Source organism: Squalius cephalus (assembly GCF_949319135.1).
Source record: "Squalius cephalus genome assembly, chromosome: 22".
Classification (NCBI taxonomy): Eukaryota; Metazoa; Chordata; class Actinopteri; order Cypriniformes; family Leuciscidae; genus Squalius; species Squalius cephalus.
In genome coordinates this window covers 4,472,774-4,492,699 of record NC_137143.1, presented here as the reverse complement: position 1 = coordinate 4,492,699, position 19,926 = coordinate 4,472,774, and the positions used below count along the sequence as shown (strand labels likewise).

Genomic DNA, 19,926 nt, shown 5'->3' with positions numbered 1-19,926 from the left:
CCATCTCTTTCCTGGAGCTAAAAATACTCTCCTTATCAAACCCAAACGCAGGCTGTAAAGGGCGGTTTGGAAAGCCAGCGAGGGTAACTTATTATGCAGCTGCTTTTATACACATCTGCATATCAGAGATACACAATAACAAACCTCAAAGCACCCGCCACTGTTTAGGTGTCGTTCTAAAATAGCTGGTCGCCATACCAACGACGAGGTGTAGCGTTCGTGAGGTGTGTGATCTCTCAAACCTGGAGTGATTCTGGGAGACATGACAAATCTAAACTCTCACCTATTACACATGCACATTTCATCATCTATCAGGATTCGGGACAAATAAATAGCTTGTTTTGGCAGCGCATGCTTCTGAAAGACAATCAATAGAAGTGCAGGTTTTGCTTTCTGATCAAAGGAGGAAGATATGGCTTGATGTCGACACATGAACCAGAGAAAAGATCATTCAAAGTCTTCAGTTCCTCTGGCTTTCAATGCAGAGCAAGAATGAAGGATATTACCACGGCTTCATGAAACACAAATGAGACGGATCCTTTCAGATAAAGGTCTTTGCTTATTTCCGTCTCGCTGAAATCTCGCAGTGCACGCTTGGACTGTTTTGGTTCGGTTCATTATTGAGAAATATGTTTTAGAAATGGCTGGTAAAATTGCTTGGCAATAGTGTTTTATGATGGACTGGGAACTTACAGCAACAAGACATTAATGTTTGATCTCATAAGAAAGCATGGTCATAAACTGTTCGATATAGAAACTTACACAAATACTTCATACATTATGGTTCCTACAAAGTACCTGTTGACTCCTTCCATAATTCACACACACACACACACACACACACACACACACACACACACACACACACACACACACACACACACACACACACACACACACACACACACACACATAGCAGAAAATATGTTTACATTAATGCACTTTAAATGGAAGTCTAGCAGTCAGACATACTAAAGGGTTTAAAGCACAATTTTTTTTGAAGAAATCTGTATTTTTGATAAAGTGCTTACATTAATTTTTCTGTAAAAAAAAATGATTTAGTCATATTTTTGAGTAGGATGCAATTTATTTAAATAAAATCAATATCACGACATGGCTTAGTGTGACTATCAAATCGCAAAAGCTGCAAAAAGTTTTTTTTGTCGGCAATCCGTCCAAATAAAAGCATTATGGTTTAAAATTTGACAAGATATTTCATATTTTGTTTAATATTTTTATTGAATGATAATCACAATAAAGTCATATTATTTTATAGTCATATTGAATGGGTCGAAAGTGTTACACTTTACAATGAGTTACCCAAGTTAAAAAATAATGTTTGTGTCAACAGGTGTTTTATTAATTGACAGCCCAATGTTTGCAACAATTACGTCTCTTACATGTATGGTAAAAACATTAAAATAACATTTTGTATTTAACATACAGTAGGCAAAATAACACGTTCTAAATGGACACGCAACATTATATCCTTAACATCCACGTCTTTCACGGTGAACAATATGTGCATACATATATTTATAAAATTAATTTTCATATAAAGTTTTACAGGTCTTCAACAGTAAAAACAAAAACAGATCTGTACTCGCATCTCTTAGATCTTCACTATACCAGTTCAAAATAGTTTAGAATAGAGTAAGACAAAATTCATGTAGTCTATTCGCTGTCAAAGACAGAAGACCTGTTTTTGGTTGCGATCATGGCTTGTTGGTTTGCGTTTGTGTCGACGTGAAGTTATGCTATCGCTCACGCCAGTACTCTATGACTTCTAACTAGTGGTTGAGGTAGTCGACTACCCAACTAGTCCATGTAAGCCTTAGGGAACAGTTTTATTTTTAGCCCTTAAAGGATGGTTTGCACTCAAAAGAAAAATTGTCACCTTTTTTTTTTATTATTTATATTTTTTATGCAGATACATTCCTCTATTAAATCACCCAATCATTCTAAAATGACTTATTCCTTACGAAGCCCCTGAAGGGACATGAAAAAAATATGAGATATAAGGAAAAATTATGTTGATACTTTTGCATTCCCCGGGAAACTTTTCTTTTTTTTTTTTTTTTTTTTCTTTTTTTTTGTGAGTGAAAGCAAAGTTTCTTGGCGAAACACAAAAACACAAAAGCATTGACATATTTTTTCCATTACCATGTCCCTTTGGGGCTCCGTAGCTATTCAAGCCATCTGGTAAAAATTAATGTATTTTTTCCCATCCAAAAAAATCGAATCATTACAATGTCTGTTGTTTTTTCCAATATCATGCATTCTGTACATTAAGTTGTGTGCCTTAAGTGCATTACGGCCATATTTCCTGCAGGTCTAGTTGTGAAAGTCACCAGGTTAAATGAATTTGCATGGTCATGACTTGAGCTGAAAAACTCTCAAAACAGTGTAATGGTTGTTTCCATGTAAAACTGAGGGATGAGTTGAAACTCGTAATCAACAACATGTCACAGATGCCATTTGACAAAAGATCTTTCTCTTTCTCATATTTTAATAAAATATAAATCTGGTCCTGTGGTACATTTGCATAGTTTGGGATTCTGGGGAATAACTAAACACAAAGATGAATACAAAGTGATCTTATAGGGCAAAAGCTTGCATTCTCAATGAGCTTTATTCGTCGTGCAGAGAAAATGTGTAAAGAGAATTCGCACATTTCTGAGACCAATAAGAAATGAGGGATTATATTCAACATGGGCGCTATCAACTCAATGCAGTGATAATAAACAATTCAGGTGTTTTGTATTCAGCTCAGTTAATCTAATTTGATATTCCAAAGAGAAACAAAACACCGAAACTCTCATCTCACCGCACCGCACTAATTTGAACTTTGTGTGTGTAACAGGTTTGAGCTTGAACTAAGAAAACTTCAGGTCAAGAGATGTTAATTGCTTTTATTCTGTTACTCAGCCTGCAGAACTGTCTTTGAATTTCAATAATGTGTCATTTGTATTCGTGCCTAATTAGAGGTCATCATTAGCCAAATAAAGGCTAAATCCCTGTTGATTATGTTAGACAACATCTGGTTCAGAAATAAAGTTGTGGTTATGATTTAAAGTGAATTCTTCTGGACAGGCTTGCTGTGTTAGTCAGGGTTAACGGTGTTACACAGTGTCCAGCCGCAATGTTGAAGATTTTATTGTTTAGTAATTTAGCTATATATTTGTACACTATTATGTGACTTTGGTTTGACTTTTGGAAGCCTGAAGAAAGGCTGCAGCAGAAAATTATATTTTAGTATGTCACATGGTACAAGACCTTTACCCAAAATATCTATAGGGTGTGTTACCATTTTTGGAAAAGGGTGTATGGTGTATATGTGTGAGCTGAGCAAAGGTCTGGAGTGATCTTCTGCAGAAGATGCTTGGCTTTGTTGTAAAAGATCTCTGAGAAGTGATTTCACAAAAGAGAGAAACCACAACAGCAACACCGTTACATCCACTGCCCCCGCCGTCGGTTTGATTTTTTATAGTAATAAAAATCATGTCATTCAGTTCAAGAACACACACTACAATGAAAAACTGAAGGCGTCTGCTCAGTTCAGCGTGAGCCGAATGAGAGTCGCAGCACAGATCAGGAGCAGGAGTCAGATTTCATCTCACTTCGCCCATTTCTCCTCAATCTTGACCAAGCGTGCCGCGCAAGTCCTGAAAAGTGAAGCCAAAGCGTGTCGATCGTCCCCAGGTGCTGGATGCAGTATAGCTCATAAACCCCGCCCTCTCCATGTAATCTAATGAGACGTGAGACAAACTAAACAATCAAATTAATTTTATCCAAAGATGGTTTCTGTCACTTTAGGTAGTTTTTATCACGCTGATGTAAGTTCAAGTGTTAGTTAAAAAAAAAAAAAAGTTTGATGCTGTAAAAACGTGAGTGTGACATCATGATTGACAGCTGAGATTGACAGCTTCTTTGAGCAAAGTTTTCTTTTTCGGGATTTTTTTTTTTAGAAGGAGATTGGAGCTTTAACTTCAATTTCTACATTTCCATAACTGTTTATTTACTGCAGTAAACTATACTAGCCGATTCTGCGGGAGTGTGGGACGGGCTCCACTTCACGCTCATTACCGCGCAGACTCGGGCTCCAAGATGTCAGCGCCATATTGGGACATTGCCGGCTTCACTTTTCTACAGTGGAAGAGAGTGAAGGTGCATCGTCCATCTTTTTGTTACAATCTATTCTCTTGACTGACAAGACGATGGCGGAAGATTCAAAGCGAAATGTAAAAGCACCTATTTTAGCAAGTTTGTCATTGTACTGTTGTTTTGTTGTGTTTATCATTAAGAATAATAATGAACCCACCATTCAAGCAATTGCTGCCCCCGAATTGGCGCTAATTCAAAGGATAAAGTAAAATGTGCACGGCGGCACAGGCATTCATAGCGGTGTGTCTCCACTGGCGTGGAGTAGAGTGAGGATTTTCAGTTCACATGGAGGTTGAGCTTCTATAGGAATTAATTGAAAACACTCACTTTGCTCCGCGCCAGTAGACACGAACCGAAAGAGATTTAAAAGAGGTGGAAAAAGAGGGAAAAACTCCAACGTCTCCAAACTCCCCTCCCCCGGTGATACCGGTGTTACCGGTGTTATCACATGTTGATTAACTGGATGGAAAATTTCCTCACCGTCACATCCCTATTGTGGGGTGAAAAATATTACGACTGATGATCTATTTCATAAGCTGCATCTTAAGATGTTGGCCAGTTGCATAAACAGAGCAGGTAACAGGGTTTTTCCTCGGTTAGAAATGGACTTCGGTGGTGGCGGACGAACACGGTCATCCACACACACAGAACTGACAATAAATACAAAATATATGCAAAGAAACAGTTTGTAATTAATTAATAATTAACTTATCCTGTTTTTTCGTGAAATAAAAAACAATCACTGTCAGGACAGATTATAAAACAAAGTGCTTAAAAGGTGGTCCAACAAAGTTACACATTACACAGAAAAAGTGGCAGGTCTATTATTTTGCATTTACACTCTACGGGCCCTATCTTACACCCAGCGCAATGCAGCGTCAAGCGCAACGCAAGTGTTTTATGCTAGTTTCAGTCCGACACAGTTTTCACGTCCTGCTCCACGCTGTTTAAATAGCGAATGCATTTGCGCCCATTTGTGCGCCCATGGGCTGCTGGTCTGAAAACGAGGTGTGTTCTGGCGCATTGTTGGCACGTTGCTATTTTGAGGCAACAGAATTAGACTGTGTCATTGACCAACTGAAACCTGGTCTAAAGTCAATGTCACAATATTTTTATTTATTTAATGAGCGCGTTAGTAATGTGCGCCTATAGGCGGGTCCACAACGCGTGTACACTCTGCTTATTAAACACACAGGGACGCACAGCAGCACACAAACATGCCAAATATTAAAATTAAAAGGATTACAATGTAAAAGATTATATTGTGTACATAAAGATATGGTGGAATCCGGCTTGTCCCATAGATGGTCTGCTTGCGCACTTTAACCTCACACACGAGCAGATCTGTTTGCGCTCTGGAGACGTGTTCGGTCTTTCCACTATCAAATTCCGTCATATAAATAGCGAATCTGCAATGACGTGTGCGCAACTGGCATTTAAAGGGAATGGGAGATGAGACTCTGATTGGTTTAACACACGTAAATCCCAAAACACACCCATTACTCATTATGAGAATATGGACAACCCTTTTAAACCATGCGCCGGGAGCGCCGACCATTTGTCCCAACGTTAAACTAGCAAAAGTAGATTCGGACACGCTCTAAGTGAACTTGTGCTGTGCGCTTTAGACCATGCGCTTAGATCGTTAAAATAGGGCCCCACGACTTAATGCACAGATCATTTGACATACAGTATCAGATTGTTTTGTTTCGTTTATTGCTATGGATATCACTTTTGAAGGGGGTGGACTTACAATCCCTCTACTTATATTATATTATAAACTGAAAAAAATAGTTTTCTTAAAAAGAGTGGTATTTATGAAACAGGTAATGTCTGTATCTGGTATCTGAGAGGTGACTGAGGGTCTGACGCATGTCAGGAATGCAGAAACAATGTTTACTCATTTAGCCGGCTTCCAGAGAATAAATGCTTGTTTTATAGTTAATAATTTAAAGTTATTCTTATTCTTATTCGTTTCATTCTGCTGTTCTCATGATAGCTGTATAAGACATGTAAAGACAACTGTATCTAAGGTCATGAAGGTCAAAAACACACTACATGTATCCAGTAACACATACGCATACTAAGCATGAGTAATTATTTTTAGAGTCTATAGCACCACTGGTCAATGTGTGTTAAAATACAAATCATGTGTAGAAGTCTGTTTCAGTGCTCTGTCTGTGTGTATGTATTTTTAATATTCTGTTCCAGTGAAATTTTGACAAAACTCAGCCTTGAAGGGAAAAGATATTGCAAAAGTTTTTTACATACAGTATATATATATCTGTATTATGTAACTTATGTTGCGTTAATCAAAAATGTTCATTAACTTCAGCATTACGTGATACTATTTCAAAGTGATTTCCGTCATTTTGACAGATTATAAATTGCATTTACCAGTGAAAACAAACCTGGAAAGAGACGTGAGGATTTGAGGAGAATAACGAGAGATTCTTCGTGCATTCCAGTGAATTATTAATGGAATATATCGTAAATTAAATTCGGGAGAACAGACCACAAATGTGCAGTAAATGTTGTACTTTTTCATACTTTTGCAGCGGATTGCAAATGGAAAAAAGAAATGAATCACGAGGAAAATAAAGCAGCGACTGAAAAGAGCTCTTGCCATAGATATTCTTGTTATAACATGTCGTTAAAATACCAAGTATAACGTTATTCTCATGATGTCTGAAAATAAATCATGAAGGAAAATTGACAGCTCATCCAGTCAAACTGACGGATCAGCTTTATTTGTAGGGCAACCTTATGATTTGAAATGATTAGTTTCAGCCTTTTTTAATGGAAGTTCCCCAAACTAAAGTGCCACCCATAATTCAAAACGCAGTTAGGTCGTCAGGAATAAGGTGGATAGTTAGTTTGAGGCTGGATCCTCTTATTTCTACGGCCTTTGGAAGTGTGGAGAACTTTGCCTTCAGTAAACTCTCTCTCAGCTGATTCAACTTAAACTTTGACTCCTGGTCTTCATTGAGCATATTGGTCTCCAACAGTAATTCACCTACACTGACAATCAGATTCAATTGAGCATTTAAATACGGTTGTCAATCCAGAAACTTTGTAATGTGTAGTTAGCAGCATGAAAAATATATATTATATACAGAAAGCGAGAAAAGATCGCTGCCATTTTAGGCTGTCGACTATAACCTGAGGCACACAACCCTGTTCTCTTGCGAAAACTCCTGTTACAATCAACAAAGCTGTATACACTATTCAATGAATCTCTTATTGACATCATGTTTATACTTTGTTGGTTTTAATGAAAGGAGCATGCATGCGAGCATGGAGAAATCGCGCTGACTAACTTAAACACATCTGATTGGCCATTGTATTCATGTGCTCAACAGATATGTCTGTTATTGGCTACAAAGTTCAAAACATGTTTTAAATAGAAACCTTTGACGCTCTTCACAGAGCGCTTACTCAGATACACACAGATGCAATTGAAAACGTTTTAAAGCAGACAGCTATCAGTGGGTACAGGTACTGCAGAACGGCAGGTATCGTCACAGTAAATGATCAAATAAACCTTTGGCAGGACAAAGATTCATTTCGGTGGCCTCCTCATTGCAGGAAAAAACCCTGGCTAAGTTAAGACTGTCTTAAAACTAATCAAACCAAACTAGAAATTAGCAAATTACCTTTAACTGACATTAAAAACCTGAATTTTCAGCATTATTACTCCAGTCTTCAGTGTCAGCAATCATTCTACTATGCTGATTTGGTGCATTTACATTTTACATTTAGTCAGACGCTTTTATTCAAAGCGACTTACAAATTAGGACTAAATTAAGCAAGTCATCGAGAAGAGGCAAAAACAATGCAAGAAGTGCTCAAAATACAAAGTGCAAGCATTGCTAGTAGCATAAGCCAGACAAGGGAGGATTAAGGGAAAAGGAAAGGAATTATAATTTTTTTTAAGAGGTTAAGTGCTCACGGAAGAGTTTTATGAGATGAGTCAGAGTGCTTATTATTATTAGCATTATCAATGCTGAAAACAGTTATTTGCGTGGAAAACATACTTTTCTTTCAGGATTTTTTGATGAACAAAAAAGTTCATTCGAAATCTTTTGTAACATTAAAAATGTCTTTAAAGTCACTTTTGATCACATTAACGTGCCCTTGATGAATAGAAGTGTTAATTAAAAAAAACTAAATCTAAACTTTTGAGCGGTAGTCTACATCTCTCTCAGATTCTCCGGAACAATCTCTCAATCTGCTGAACAGCAAAGAAATCATTTTATTTTGATGCTCGATTCTTAAAGTCTGGGGTTTTGGCTCTCAGATACGATTGTCAGAAATGATAGCATTTCATGTAAAGATGAGAGGAAGCACTTTAGTTCTTAATCTGACTGTCTACACGTCTCAATCTCTTTATCTCAAGAGGCTTTGATCTGTCTCACATTAGAAAGCATCAAGTGCATCAATACACTTTGACTTCTCTATAGTGGAGAATCTTCACTCAATACTTACTCTGTAAGGTTCTTTCTAAGAAGGTCAGTTCACATACATTTTCCTTTTAATAAACACAGTCAATACATTTCGATGATTCTAACTGGAATGGAAAACCGATCTCTGATTTTTGAATAGATACATAAAATAAATTAATTAATTAACTAGTCCAGCTGCTTTACATTATACAGATATTTCAAAGAATCTTGGAAAAGCTCAAGTTATTTTTCCACTGTATACATGTAATTAAATTTTGGCTGATCAAACACAAGGGCACAAAGTTTGGCTAGTAAGCATTTGCCAGTTAACCCCTGCTGGTCGATGTCACAACTACACCATCTGGACACAAAAAGCATCCAAAAGTCACTGTTTATTCTGACAAAATAAAACTTCCCACAACAACACATAATGAGTAAAGATAAATTAGCCGCACTGAGATGAACGGGAATGCTAACAGAGAGCTCCCGTTTATTTTTATCTTCAAATATAATCTAGTCTCTTGAGGTGTCTTCCTCTTTGTCTCTGCACTTGCTCAGAAATGGCTCGTTCTTATTGCTTGTTACCTTCTAGCCCGTTATTCATATACCATTCAAGCGCACACACTTGATCTATAGAGCTTTTTGCTCTGAATATGCTCAGTGTTTTCCTCGCCTTTTCTCTCTCACATCCCTCTTTCATCATCAAAACCCAACCTGCGCCTCATAATTAATGTGAGGTCCAATTTCCTGAAGATTAAAGGCGAAACAATTAAACGCAGCAGAGAAAGGAAGTGGAAATGGAGGAAGAAATGCAGATAAGAAGCTTTTGTTTGCTTGTTTGGAGAACAGCACTGAGGTGTTTTTGAAAGAGCCACTGCCCACAAGAACTTAAAACGAATCCAAGCCCAGAGGAGGGACAAGAGACAGTTTATGGTTTTCGATTGGAAAGATGTCAGTTTTTTAGGCCTCATTCTTACTTTCCAACAAAATGTGCAATTAGTTGATCTGAAGCCTTAACACACATTTTACAAGTAAACTGCAGTCTTCACACCTCCTCTGACGATCTGCTCGGTTCGCTTTAGAGGGTCTGGGTTCATTTGAAACACTCACAAAATTCGAGTGAACCTCTAAAACCAGCCAAATGAGAAATCCCAAGCTTTCATCCAACCTTTTGACATCAGGAGAGGCAGCCAAATCACACCATTTTGTTATTGCAGACGCATTTGATTCAGATTTAAGTATTTTCAAATTCCTTCAGTAATACAAAACAATATAATTTAATGTAATACAAACTAATATAATATAATGTAATACAAAAAAATATAATATAAAGATAAAGAAGATAACAAAGATAATTATTTATTATTGAAGATAATAAATATGTTTTGAATTTAACAAAATTATTAAACTTGTAAATTGTATTTTGAAGATAACAAAAATATCTTCATGTAACTTTAATCAAAATTATGACAGAACTCATATTATATCATTTTACTTATGAATACAATATTACAAGATAAATGTATGCATTTGTTTAGATTTGGATCTATATAAAGATACACTAACCTAAAGGATTATTAGGAACACCTGTTCAATTTCTCATTAATGCAATTATCTAATCAATCAATCACATGGCAGTTGCTTCAATGCATTTAGGGGTGTGGTCCTGGTCAAGACAATCTCCTGAACTCCAAACTGAATGTCAGAATGGGAAAGAAAGGTGATTTAAGCAATTTTGATTCAAGACTGATTGAAGAGCAACTTTGACTGAAATAACCACTCGTTACAACCGAGGTATGCAGCAAAGCATTTGTGAAGCCACAACACGCACAACCTTGAGGCGGATGGGCTACAACAGCAGAAGACCCCACCGGGTACCACTCATCTCCACTACAAATAGGAAAAAGAGGCTACAATTTGCAGGAGCTAACCAAAATTGGACAGTTGAAGACTGGAAAAATGTTGCCTGGTCTGATGAGTCTCGATTTCTGTTGAGACATTCAGAAGTCAGAATTTGGCGTAAACAGAATGAGAACATGGATCCATCATGCCTTGTTACCACTGTGCAGGCTGGTGGTGGTGGTGTAATGGTGTGGGGGATGTTTTCTTGGCACACTTTAGGCCCCTTAGTGCCAATTGGGCATCGTTTAAATGCCACGGCCTACCTGAGCATTGTTTTTGACCATGTCCATCCCTTTATGACCACCATGTGCCCATCCTCTGATGGCTACTTCCAGCAGGATAATGCACCATGTCACAAAGCTCGAATCATTTCAAATTGGTTTCTTGAACATGACAATGAGTTCACTGTACTAAAATGGCCCCCACAGTCACCAGATCTCAACCCAATAGAGCATCTTTGGGATGTGGTGGAACGGGAGCTTCGTGCCCTGGATGTGCATCCCACAAATCTCCATCAACTGCAAGATGCTATCCTATCAATATGGGCCAACATTTCTAAAGAATGCTTTCAGCACCTTGTTGAATCAATGCCACGTAGAATTAAGGCAGTTCTGAAGGCGAAAGGGGGTCACACACAGTATTAGTATGGTGTTCCTAATAATCCTTTAGGTGAGTGTATATATATATATATATATATATATACACACACACACATATATATATAAAATATATACACACACACATATTATGTAAACATGCAATTAATCGTGATTAATTGATTTGACAGCACTACAATTTATATAAATAAATATATATATATATATATATATATATATATATATATATATATATATATATATATATATATATATATATATATATATATATATATACACACATTTTACAATACATTTACATTACATGGTTCAAGAAGTAACCCAATTCTGATTTGTTTCCTCCCATGTGGCACAGATCGGATATGACCCACGAAACAGGAAAAATATTAAGATTCTTAGATCGGTTTCATGCCTCATACATGTGTGGAAATAATTCTGATATGAATCGGATGTGCATTTGAGTCTGCCATGTAAGCGGACAGTTTGGATATTCCCGTCAATGTCGTGAGTCGTTAAAAAAGTGACAGTGGCGAATGACGTCAACTCAGGTGGACAGCAACCGTGATCACATGACTCTTTTCAAGGCCGAAAAGGAGATGAAGTCTCAACTCAATGTTTTGCTGACCTTTAAAGATGGTGCAGAAAGCAAAAGCTTGTATTATAATTTTGTCTGTGTCCACTGTACATCGTGCCGTTTTTACGTCCTTTTCAGCCTAAGCTTTTCTGCCTCAGTACATCTACCTTGGGTTGTTTTGCCAAGTGTGTAGTGTAAATGCAGATATCAGATATGGGTTACTTTTAAAAGAAGATCTGATATAGTCAACAAATAGGATTTGGGCATCAAGACCTGCAGTGTAAATGCAGCCTTAAACACACAACATGAATGTGCAGTAGGAGAGCTTATTAAACCGTGGAAAACAGATTGTTGTGCGGGCTTGAGCAGTCTCCTCAGAGACTCAGACATATGTGTGCTCAGAGCACTGGGATTGTCTGGGTCCGGGAATGGTCGGAAATGAACATGAAAACCTCACATACTCTCAACTTTTGCTCTCTCTCCATTTAATTATACACTGACATTTACATCCACTTGTAATAGAGCTCATTATGATGGGGGGTCATCCAGTACTTAAAGTTAGCTCCCTGCCATCTGCAGATGGTGCTCATGCCAGGAGAGTTCAAGAACACTAATTGCAATACTTGTGGGATACGCAGCCGCTCACTGCAGGACACAACTTACACACTGTAACATCTTTTAAAAGAAATATCACAGTGCATTGCAAGCAACCTGGTTGTCGTTTAAATTGAGTAGCGCTCAGAAGGGTCAAACTAGTTTGGGGCCAAATGATGAGAATGTATGATTTTCACAACGGAAGTGAATCAAGCAAAAAACGTACTTTAGCTGGACAATAACTTTATTCTAGAGCTGCTTTAAACCAAAACAATCTCTGTTCCGTTAATTTCCTATTATCACTGTAAAGCTTCTTTAAAACAAAAAAGCGCTATATAAATTAAGATGACTTGACGACATAATATTTAGCAATGCCTCACATGTTGTGTTCAAGCCTGTTACTGCATGTCCTTCCCAAAAATTTTACATTTCACTCACAAAATAACATAATTTGCATTTAAAAAAATGGTGGAAAGACAAGTAAATTATCTTATTCCTTTGTTTTAAAATATTATTACACAAATTGTATTGTAAAAAGTTATTGCAAGGGAAATAATTTATTTTCTCCAATGTACACGTTTGTCAATAAATCCAAACTAGCAACTTTTCATGCTGGGTTGATTATCTAACATATCTACAGTATATCTACTACTCCATTGAAAAGGGGACTGATGATTTAACAAAAGTAACGGGACATCGAATTATACCCTATTAATGGAAAGTGGCATTTAAGATCTGTGTGTGAATGAGCATCTGCAGGGTGTTTGAACCCTTAACACATCCGGATCAGCCGATCAGGCTAGCCAGACATTAAACTTTCAGTTTACGGAGTTTAGATCTTTTTCATCCGTCTCCTGTGGTCAGCATCTCTTTGGACGCCTGCAGGCGATTCAGGCTTAGCCTAGCGTGAGCTCGACACTATAGCGGCAGAGCAAAACTCAATTCTCTTGGGCGTGATAGAAACACACATGCTGACAGCGAATATCCCTGGACTTGCTCACATAGCCTCAGAAGTGCACCGCGTTATCCCTTTCAGTTTATTAGACGTCTACAAGCCTGAAGGAGGCAATTTAGCACATGTTTGAGTCCAGGTATTCCCAAAAGAACATGTTCATATCTCCACACACACACACACACACACACACACACACACACACACACACACACACACACACACACACACACAAGCACAAGCTTTGAGGAATACATGTATTGTGTGCTTCATGTATGAAGGCCTTGAATCAAGACCGGAGTAATTTTACGAACAAATATTGTCATTTGCAATGCATTAATGTAAAGCTCATGTTAATGCCTTTCCCGGCTCACAAATGATTTCGAGACTCAACAACAACAACATGGGAGTTACTGTATTACATTTTTTCCAACTAATTCCATCTCTCATTAAAAGTTGTGTCTGCCTCGGGACTTTCTGAATATGTAATTCTGCTTTTGTAAGACATAACATAGCAAAAAACGTTCAGAGAATAGCACAAAATGCATGTCTCAACAATTTTACATGAAGAAAAATATCCTCTGACAAGTTTACCCACAATGCACGGTTCTAGCTAATGAGGATCACTAGCTAAGCCTTGAAATCTGTTGATCTCACACATCAGGGTACCTCTCTAATTAAAGAGTTTCTCAGCCAGAAATATTGCACTCCACGATCAGACTCCATCTGGATGGACCTGCTCCACCAGGGCCAATGACGGGGAAACAAAAAGACTAACAATGCTCGTCAAAAAATGGGCCACAGATGAGTGCGTTTGCTAATGTGTCCTCTGCCAACACTGAAACAGCCAACAGAAACAAGCAGGGTGCAAAATTACTCCGTAGTGTAAATAAAAAAAGTTACTTGCCAGTGACCTTGTTAAGAGCTGCAACATTTACATGCATGGTTTAAATCGAATTGTAAGAATGAATAAAAATAAAGTGATCTGACCTTCACTGATGTAAGTTATAACAATGACCTGTGCTCAAGTTGTATATGGTCACAGTATAGATTAGGGTGCGATTCTCCATATGAATAAACTATTAACTACAACTTTTGCCCTTAAATAAAATCCTATAATAGTTAGTAAGTAGTTATAGGGCCCTATCTTACACCCAGTGCAATGCAGCGCCAAGCGCAACGCAAGTGTTTTATGCTAGTTTCAGTCCGACGCAGTTATCATTTTCACGTCCTGCGCCACGTTGTTTAAATAGCAAATGCATTTGCGCCTATTTGTGCGCCCATGGGCGAGCTGGTCTGAAAACGAGATGTGTTCTGGCGCATTGTTGGCACGTTGCTATTTTGAGGCAACAGAAATAGACTGTGCCATTAACCAACTGAAACCTGCTCTAAAGTCAATGGCACAATATTTTTTGTGTTATTTAAAGAGCACATTAGTAATGTGCGTTAGAAACTCTGCTTATTACACACACACTCTGCTTATTACACACACAGGGACGCACAGCAGCACACAAACATGCCAAATATTACAATTAAAAGGATTACAAGGTTAAAGATTAATACTGTGTACATAAAGATATGGTGGAATCCGGCTTGTCCCGTAGATGGTCTGCTTGCGCTTTAACCTCACACACACACAAACACACACACACAGCTTTAACCTCTCACACACACACACACACACACACACACACACACACACACACACACACACACACACACACAAACACACACACAGCTTTAACCTCGCGCACGAGCAGTTCTGTTTCCTCACTAGAGAAGCATTCAGTTTTTCTGCTTGCAAATTCCGTCATGTAAAGTCGTTAAACTAGCAAAAGTGAGAATTTAATAGTGAGAATTTGTCCCTAAACTAAAGTGTAACCATATATACAGTAAATACAATGTTGTATACATTTTCAAAGGCACTAAAAAAAATCAAGGCCGCTAAATGCACCCGCCACTGGCAGGTGTGGCTTAAATTTGGACCCTGGAAACAAGCCAGCACAGTTGTAGGAAACACCTGAGACGAATTCTACCGTGAAAAAAACTATAAGTAAAATTTACTTAATTTTTCTTTTGCAAGTTTTTGCACGAATATTTTTTAAGTAAATTTCACACGCATAGTTTTTAAGTAAATTTTTCATATGAAATTAAGTATATTAATTAAGTTATTAAGTAAGTATATGCTTTACTTAGAAATGTCTAACTAATTAATACAATTGATATTGTGTAAGACACCATATCTACAATTCAGAAGTTACCTGTTATGTGACCGCAGAGACCTCAATACTTGGTAGACAATACACAATGACAGAAACATTTGATGGGTCGTTTTGGTGTTTGAATGTGTCATTTTGAGTAGAAAATGAACTCCAAATGTCACAAAATGGCAAGTTACTAATCCTAACATCAAAAGCAATGATGAAACAGTGTAAATACAGCTGGAAAACGGTGAAAAATCAACCTCATTAATTATTCAAGGCCCAGTGCATGATGGGAACACCAGTATTAGAAAAGTTGAGTAATTTTACTTAATTTTATAACGTTGATATTTACACTTTAATTTCTACACACTTGAATTGAGTACTAATATAGCATTTACTTAGTGTTTTTAATTATTGCCTGAACTAACTTTTTCATGTAAATTACATTGTTTTTTTTTTTATTAGTATTTACTTCAAAATAATTTTTATCAGTGTACTCACCCAAGAGGTTTCTCTAGTCGGCTGGCCGGTGACCCCACAATTTCCCCCAGTGTGCAGAACATCTGTCCAAGAAAGTCCTAGATGGAGTGGGTAGGATCAAGCAGAAGAGGAGGTAAGAGTTTATCAAATTCAACAAATCCCAACGCTCTGCCCTCTTGTTATAGTAGTGAATTGAAAGGCAAAGACGTACGTATAGTTCAAGGGGCTTCTGGGAAGGAGCACGGCCATGTTTTACAACAGAGAACAGCATGTAACAGAAAGCACAAGACACAAATACAATACCAGCCACACACACACTTTCAGGGGTGATCAAACCAGGGAAGAGAGAGAGATAGTGATGATTAGTGGCGTCTACATGATCAGTCTGCATGCATTAATGACGGGGGATGGAAATACCAGGAAGGGGGACAAGGTAAATAAAAAATATCCAAATATATTGTGTCTGTCTACTTACGTGTTTGGAAAGATCAGGACTTTTAGAGTCGACATCATATCTGAATTAAGTAGGAAATGACACACACAAAAAAGAAAAACCATTGTTAGCCAAAGTCTTCATACACATTGAGTAGCTAATTAAAAGATATGCCATAAAAGACTGACTTTAAAAGGAAACAACTACTTTAATGCTTAGAGAAAATACACAAAAAAAAAATGTCTTTCAACTTCTGTAAGCATGCAAAACTACATAATGATCAAACATGCTTGCCGTTGACAGACACGTTTCATAAACTGCATAAAGTTTAAACTATTGCACTTTAATCTTTTAGTATTAAAGCAATGCATCTGTGACTGAATGCACTAAACAGTCTTTACATTATTTTTCTTATTTTCTACACTAAGAATGAAGTTACGAATATTTTTGTGTTCCCAAAAACATTGGGATACTTCTTAAGAATGTATTTTTTCCCTTTTTTCCCTTGGTTGAACATTGTTAAAGTTAGAGCTTATTTAGAGATATCAGCCGAATGGCTTAGTGCAGGCGCTAATGGATCCTATGATGTATCCTGTAAATAACCCCACTAATAATGCCCAGAATGGTGCCAAACTTCTACAGTAGTACAAGTAGGTTCTGTACTCATAAAACGAGGCATTGGAAAGTTTGTAAGTACATCAGGAGTTTATTTAAATAACTCTTGCCTGACGGCTCATGCTACCGCTAACCCGGACGTCGACGTCACTTCAGTGATTTGGGAAAAGCCCGTAAAAGTCCTGGCAGAAAGCGATGCACAAGGATGTAGTGTAATGACGTCCAGTTCCAGGAATGCACTAATATTTTGTTAGTAGTATCAGTTTGCAACAATTATTAGTTTACACTAAGTTGTTAACACTTCGGGAAAAATAATAATTCGTCGTTACACTACATCCTTATGCATCGCTTTCTGTCAGGAATTTACGGCTTTTCCCAAATCACTGAAGTGACGTCGACGTCCGGGTTAGCGGTAGCATTAGCCGTCAGGCAAGTGTTATTTAAATAAACTCCTGATGTACTTACAAACTTTCCAATGCCTCGTTTTATGAGTACAGAACCTATTTGTGCTACTGTAGAAGTTTGGTCCATTCTGGGCATTATTAGTGGGGTAATTTACCAGATACAGCCTTGGATCCATTAGCGCCTGCACTAAGCCATCCGGCTGATTTCTCTAAATAAGCTCTAACTTTAATAATGTTCAACCAAGGGAAAAAAGGCTTCTGGGGGGTGTTTGGCTCGAGGTCATGGTGCAAAGGACCCTAGGTTGATTTTACTCCAAACCATCCCTTTAAGAATGCTCTAACTTAAGAATTTGAAATCCTTAAAATCCAAAAGAATGTTCTTAAAAATCAATGTTTTAAAGTTTTAAAGCATAACCTCCAACTTGCACAGTGCATTAAAAAAAACGAGCGCTGAACTCCCGCCAAGCCCTCATTATAATTATGACGGTAATCTGCAGGCAGTGCAAAAAGACAAAAGTGTTGATAGTCTTTGGCAAGATCAGCCATTCAGTCAGATACTGTAACACCAGTATTATTCTTAAGGAAAAAATTTTTTGAGAACTTTGTCAATAATTTTACATTACATTATTATGAACATTCTTGCAAACTTCTTTGAATTTCTGTTAATAAATGTACATAATTAAATGATTAATAATAAATATCATGATTATTTCATGAATCTGTGAATTACACACTTAGCTTTAAACAAGTCTTTAGAGGAATTTATTTCAAAGGTTATTCTTTTGAATCCACTCCAAATACATAAAGCTTGTTTTTCTACACTGTAAAAAAAAATATTTTTCAAAATTGAAAATTAAACAAGGATTATTGGAGTATGTTTTACAAGAAAATACTATTCCAGTCTTTCTACTAAAAAACTGAACGTTTAATTCAATGTTTCTTGCCTTTTCTTGTACTTAGTACTATTTTACTAACAGTTTCTGAGTACATAGACACACACCTTTCTTTTAGCGTATGGAAAATAATTGAATTTTGAATCCAATATTCTAGATTTGTGCACATCAAGGATGATAACTATAACGATAATGACACAATCGCTTTCAGGGTACAGTACATTACATGACAACCATTTACTAAAAGCAGAAAAGTATAGTTATCAAAATTCACCTGACTTTTAAGAGCTCGACAAAACTGCAGCACAAGCTTATCGGTGCCTTTTGACGCAATGTAGTCATTATTTTAAGTATTGGTGTGAATGGGCTTTAAATCCAAGACCATGAAATGCAAGTAAACAACAAATGACAAGAAGCCGCTACCAAAACATTTGCTAATTAAACAGACCATTAAAAAATGCATGCTTACTTAATAACTCGCTTAAGATTATGTTAGTAAGAAGGCCAAAAACAAATTGTAAATCAGATGGTTAGATTCATTTCGGGATCTGACACACTGCATTGGAACATTCCTGATTCCTGAAGATCAGTGACAGAAGAAAGAGGAAGAGGGAGGAGGTGAGAGGCTTTTCTGAAGGAACATTGGTGTGGATGCGAGATTCCTCAGGACAGGGATCTAAAGCAATAACTCACAAATCAAAGCGCAGGCTCTGCTTCTCCTCAAAGAAGTAGTCCAGGATGTACTTCCTGACAAAGTCCGGATTTAGCGTGTTGTCAATCACCTCCGTTCTTCCAAACTAGAAAGTGAATTAGGGACAGCAGAGGAAGAGATAGGGTCAGAGAGAGAGGAAAGAAAGAGGGTGAGAAAATGAAATTGGATGATATAAAAGTACCGAATGAGAAATGGAGAACCGAAAAATTGAGAATTGGAAAAGTTTGGAACAAAACACTGCAGATATGAGAATTAAGCTGAAACGGCAACTCCTCTCTAATAACATTGGTGAAATCCCCCTGATCTCGCTCTCTTTCTCCCTTGTTACAGTCTTTTTCCTTTACTCTCTATATCCTCCAGAGACTCGTCTAATGCCGGAGGGTTGGTTTGCAGAGGTGTGTGAGAACTGGGAAGGTTTAGTGAAACTTTAAGTCCTCAGTGGCAGCACTAATTACAGCGCTGTGGCTATTCGACAATTATGTGTGCATAATTCAGGCAAACAGCGAGCTATATCCCTCTGAAACACAGCAGATAGGGCACCTCACTCCATCATTAACCCCTTTCCCCTTTAAAAACGCAGACTCAATAATTGGACAGGTCTTCTCCCCTCTTTCAAAGTCTAAATGCGCGACATGGAATCAGGCCACCTTTTCACACTGAACTGATCCAAGCCAATGTTTGTTTAGTTTTGCCTGCATTTCACCTAGAGGCTTAGTGACTTTTCATGCAATATATGTCGACCATAAATTATTCAGTGTCTGGAAAACTTTACATAAATGAATGAAAACCCTGCAAACAGTTTCCATAAGCTGGTAAAAACAGTTGTGTTGTGTTTGCATTACTCTGCGGACCATGAAGTGTTTTTCACAGTTTACTCAGAGGGGACTTAAAGCAGTGATATTGAAAAACGTACAGAATCACAGAATATTGAATCATA

General features: G+C 37.4%; 1 protein-coding gene across 2 annotated transcripts in view; it reads right to left on the bottom strand.

The window, feature by feature from the left end:
- Positions 1–19,926, bottom strand: part of cpne5b (copine Vb) — a 185,775-nt gene that overhangs the window by 89,275 nt on the left and 76,574 nt on the right. Inside the window, exons 4-7 of one of the 2 annotated variants that reach the window (XM_079857316.1) lie at positions 18,971–19,074; positions 16,408–16,447; positions 16,144–16,161; positions 15,954–16,030 (exon numbers count right to left, since the gene is read on the bottom strand). In XM_079857316.1, coding sequence (XP_079713442.1) covers positions 15,954–16,030; positions 16,144–16,161; positions 16,408–16,447; positions 18,971–19,074 — 239 coding nt within the window. The remainder of the gene's footprint in view (positions 1–15,953; positions 16,031–16,143; positions 16,162–16,407; positions 16,448–18,970; positions 19,075–19,926) is intronic. The other variant, XM_079857317.1, reaches the window with a different exon arrangement.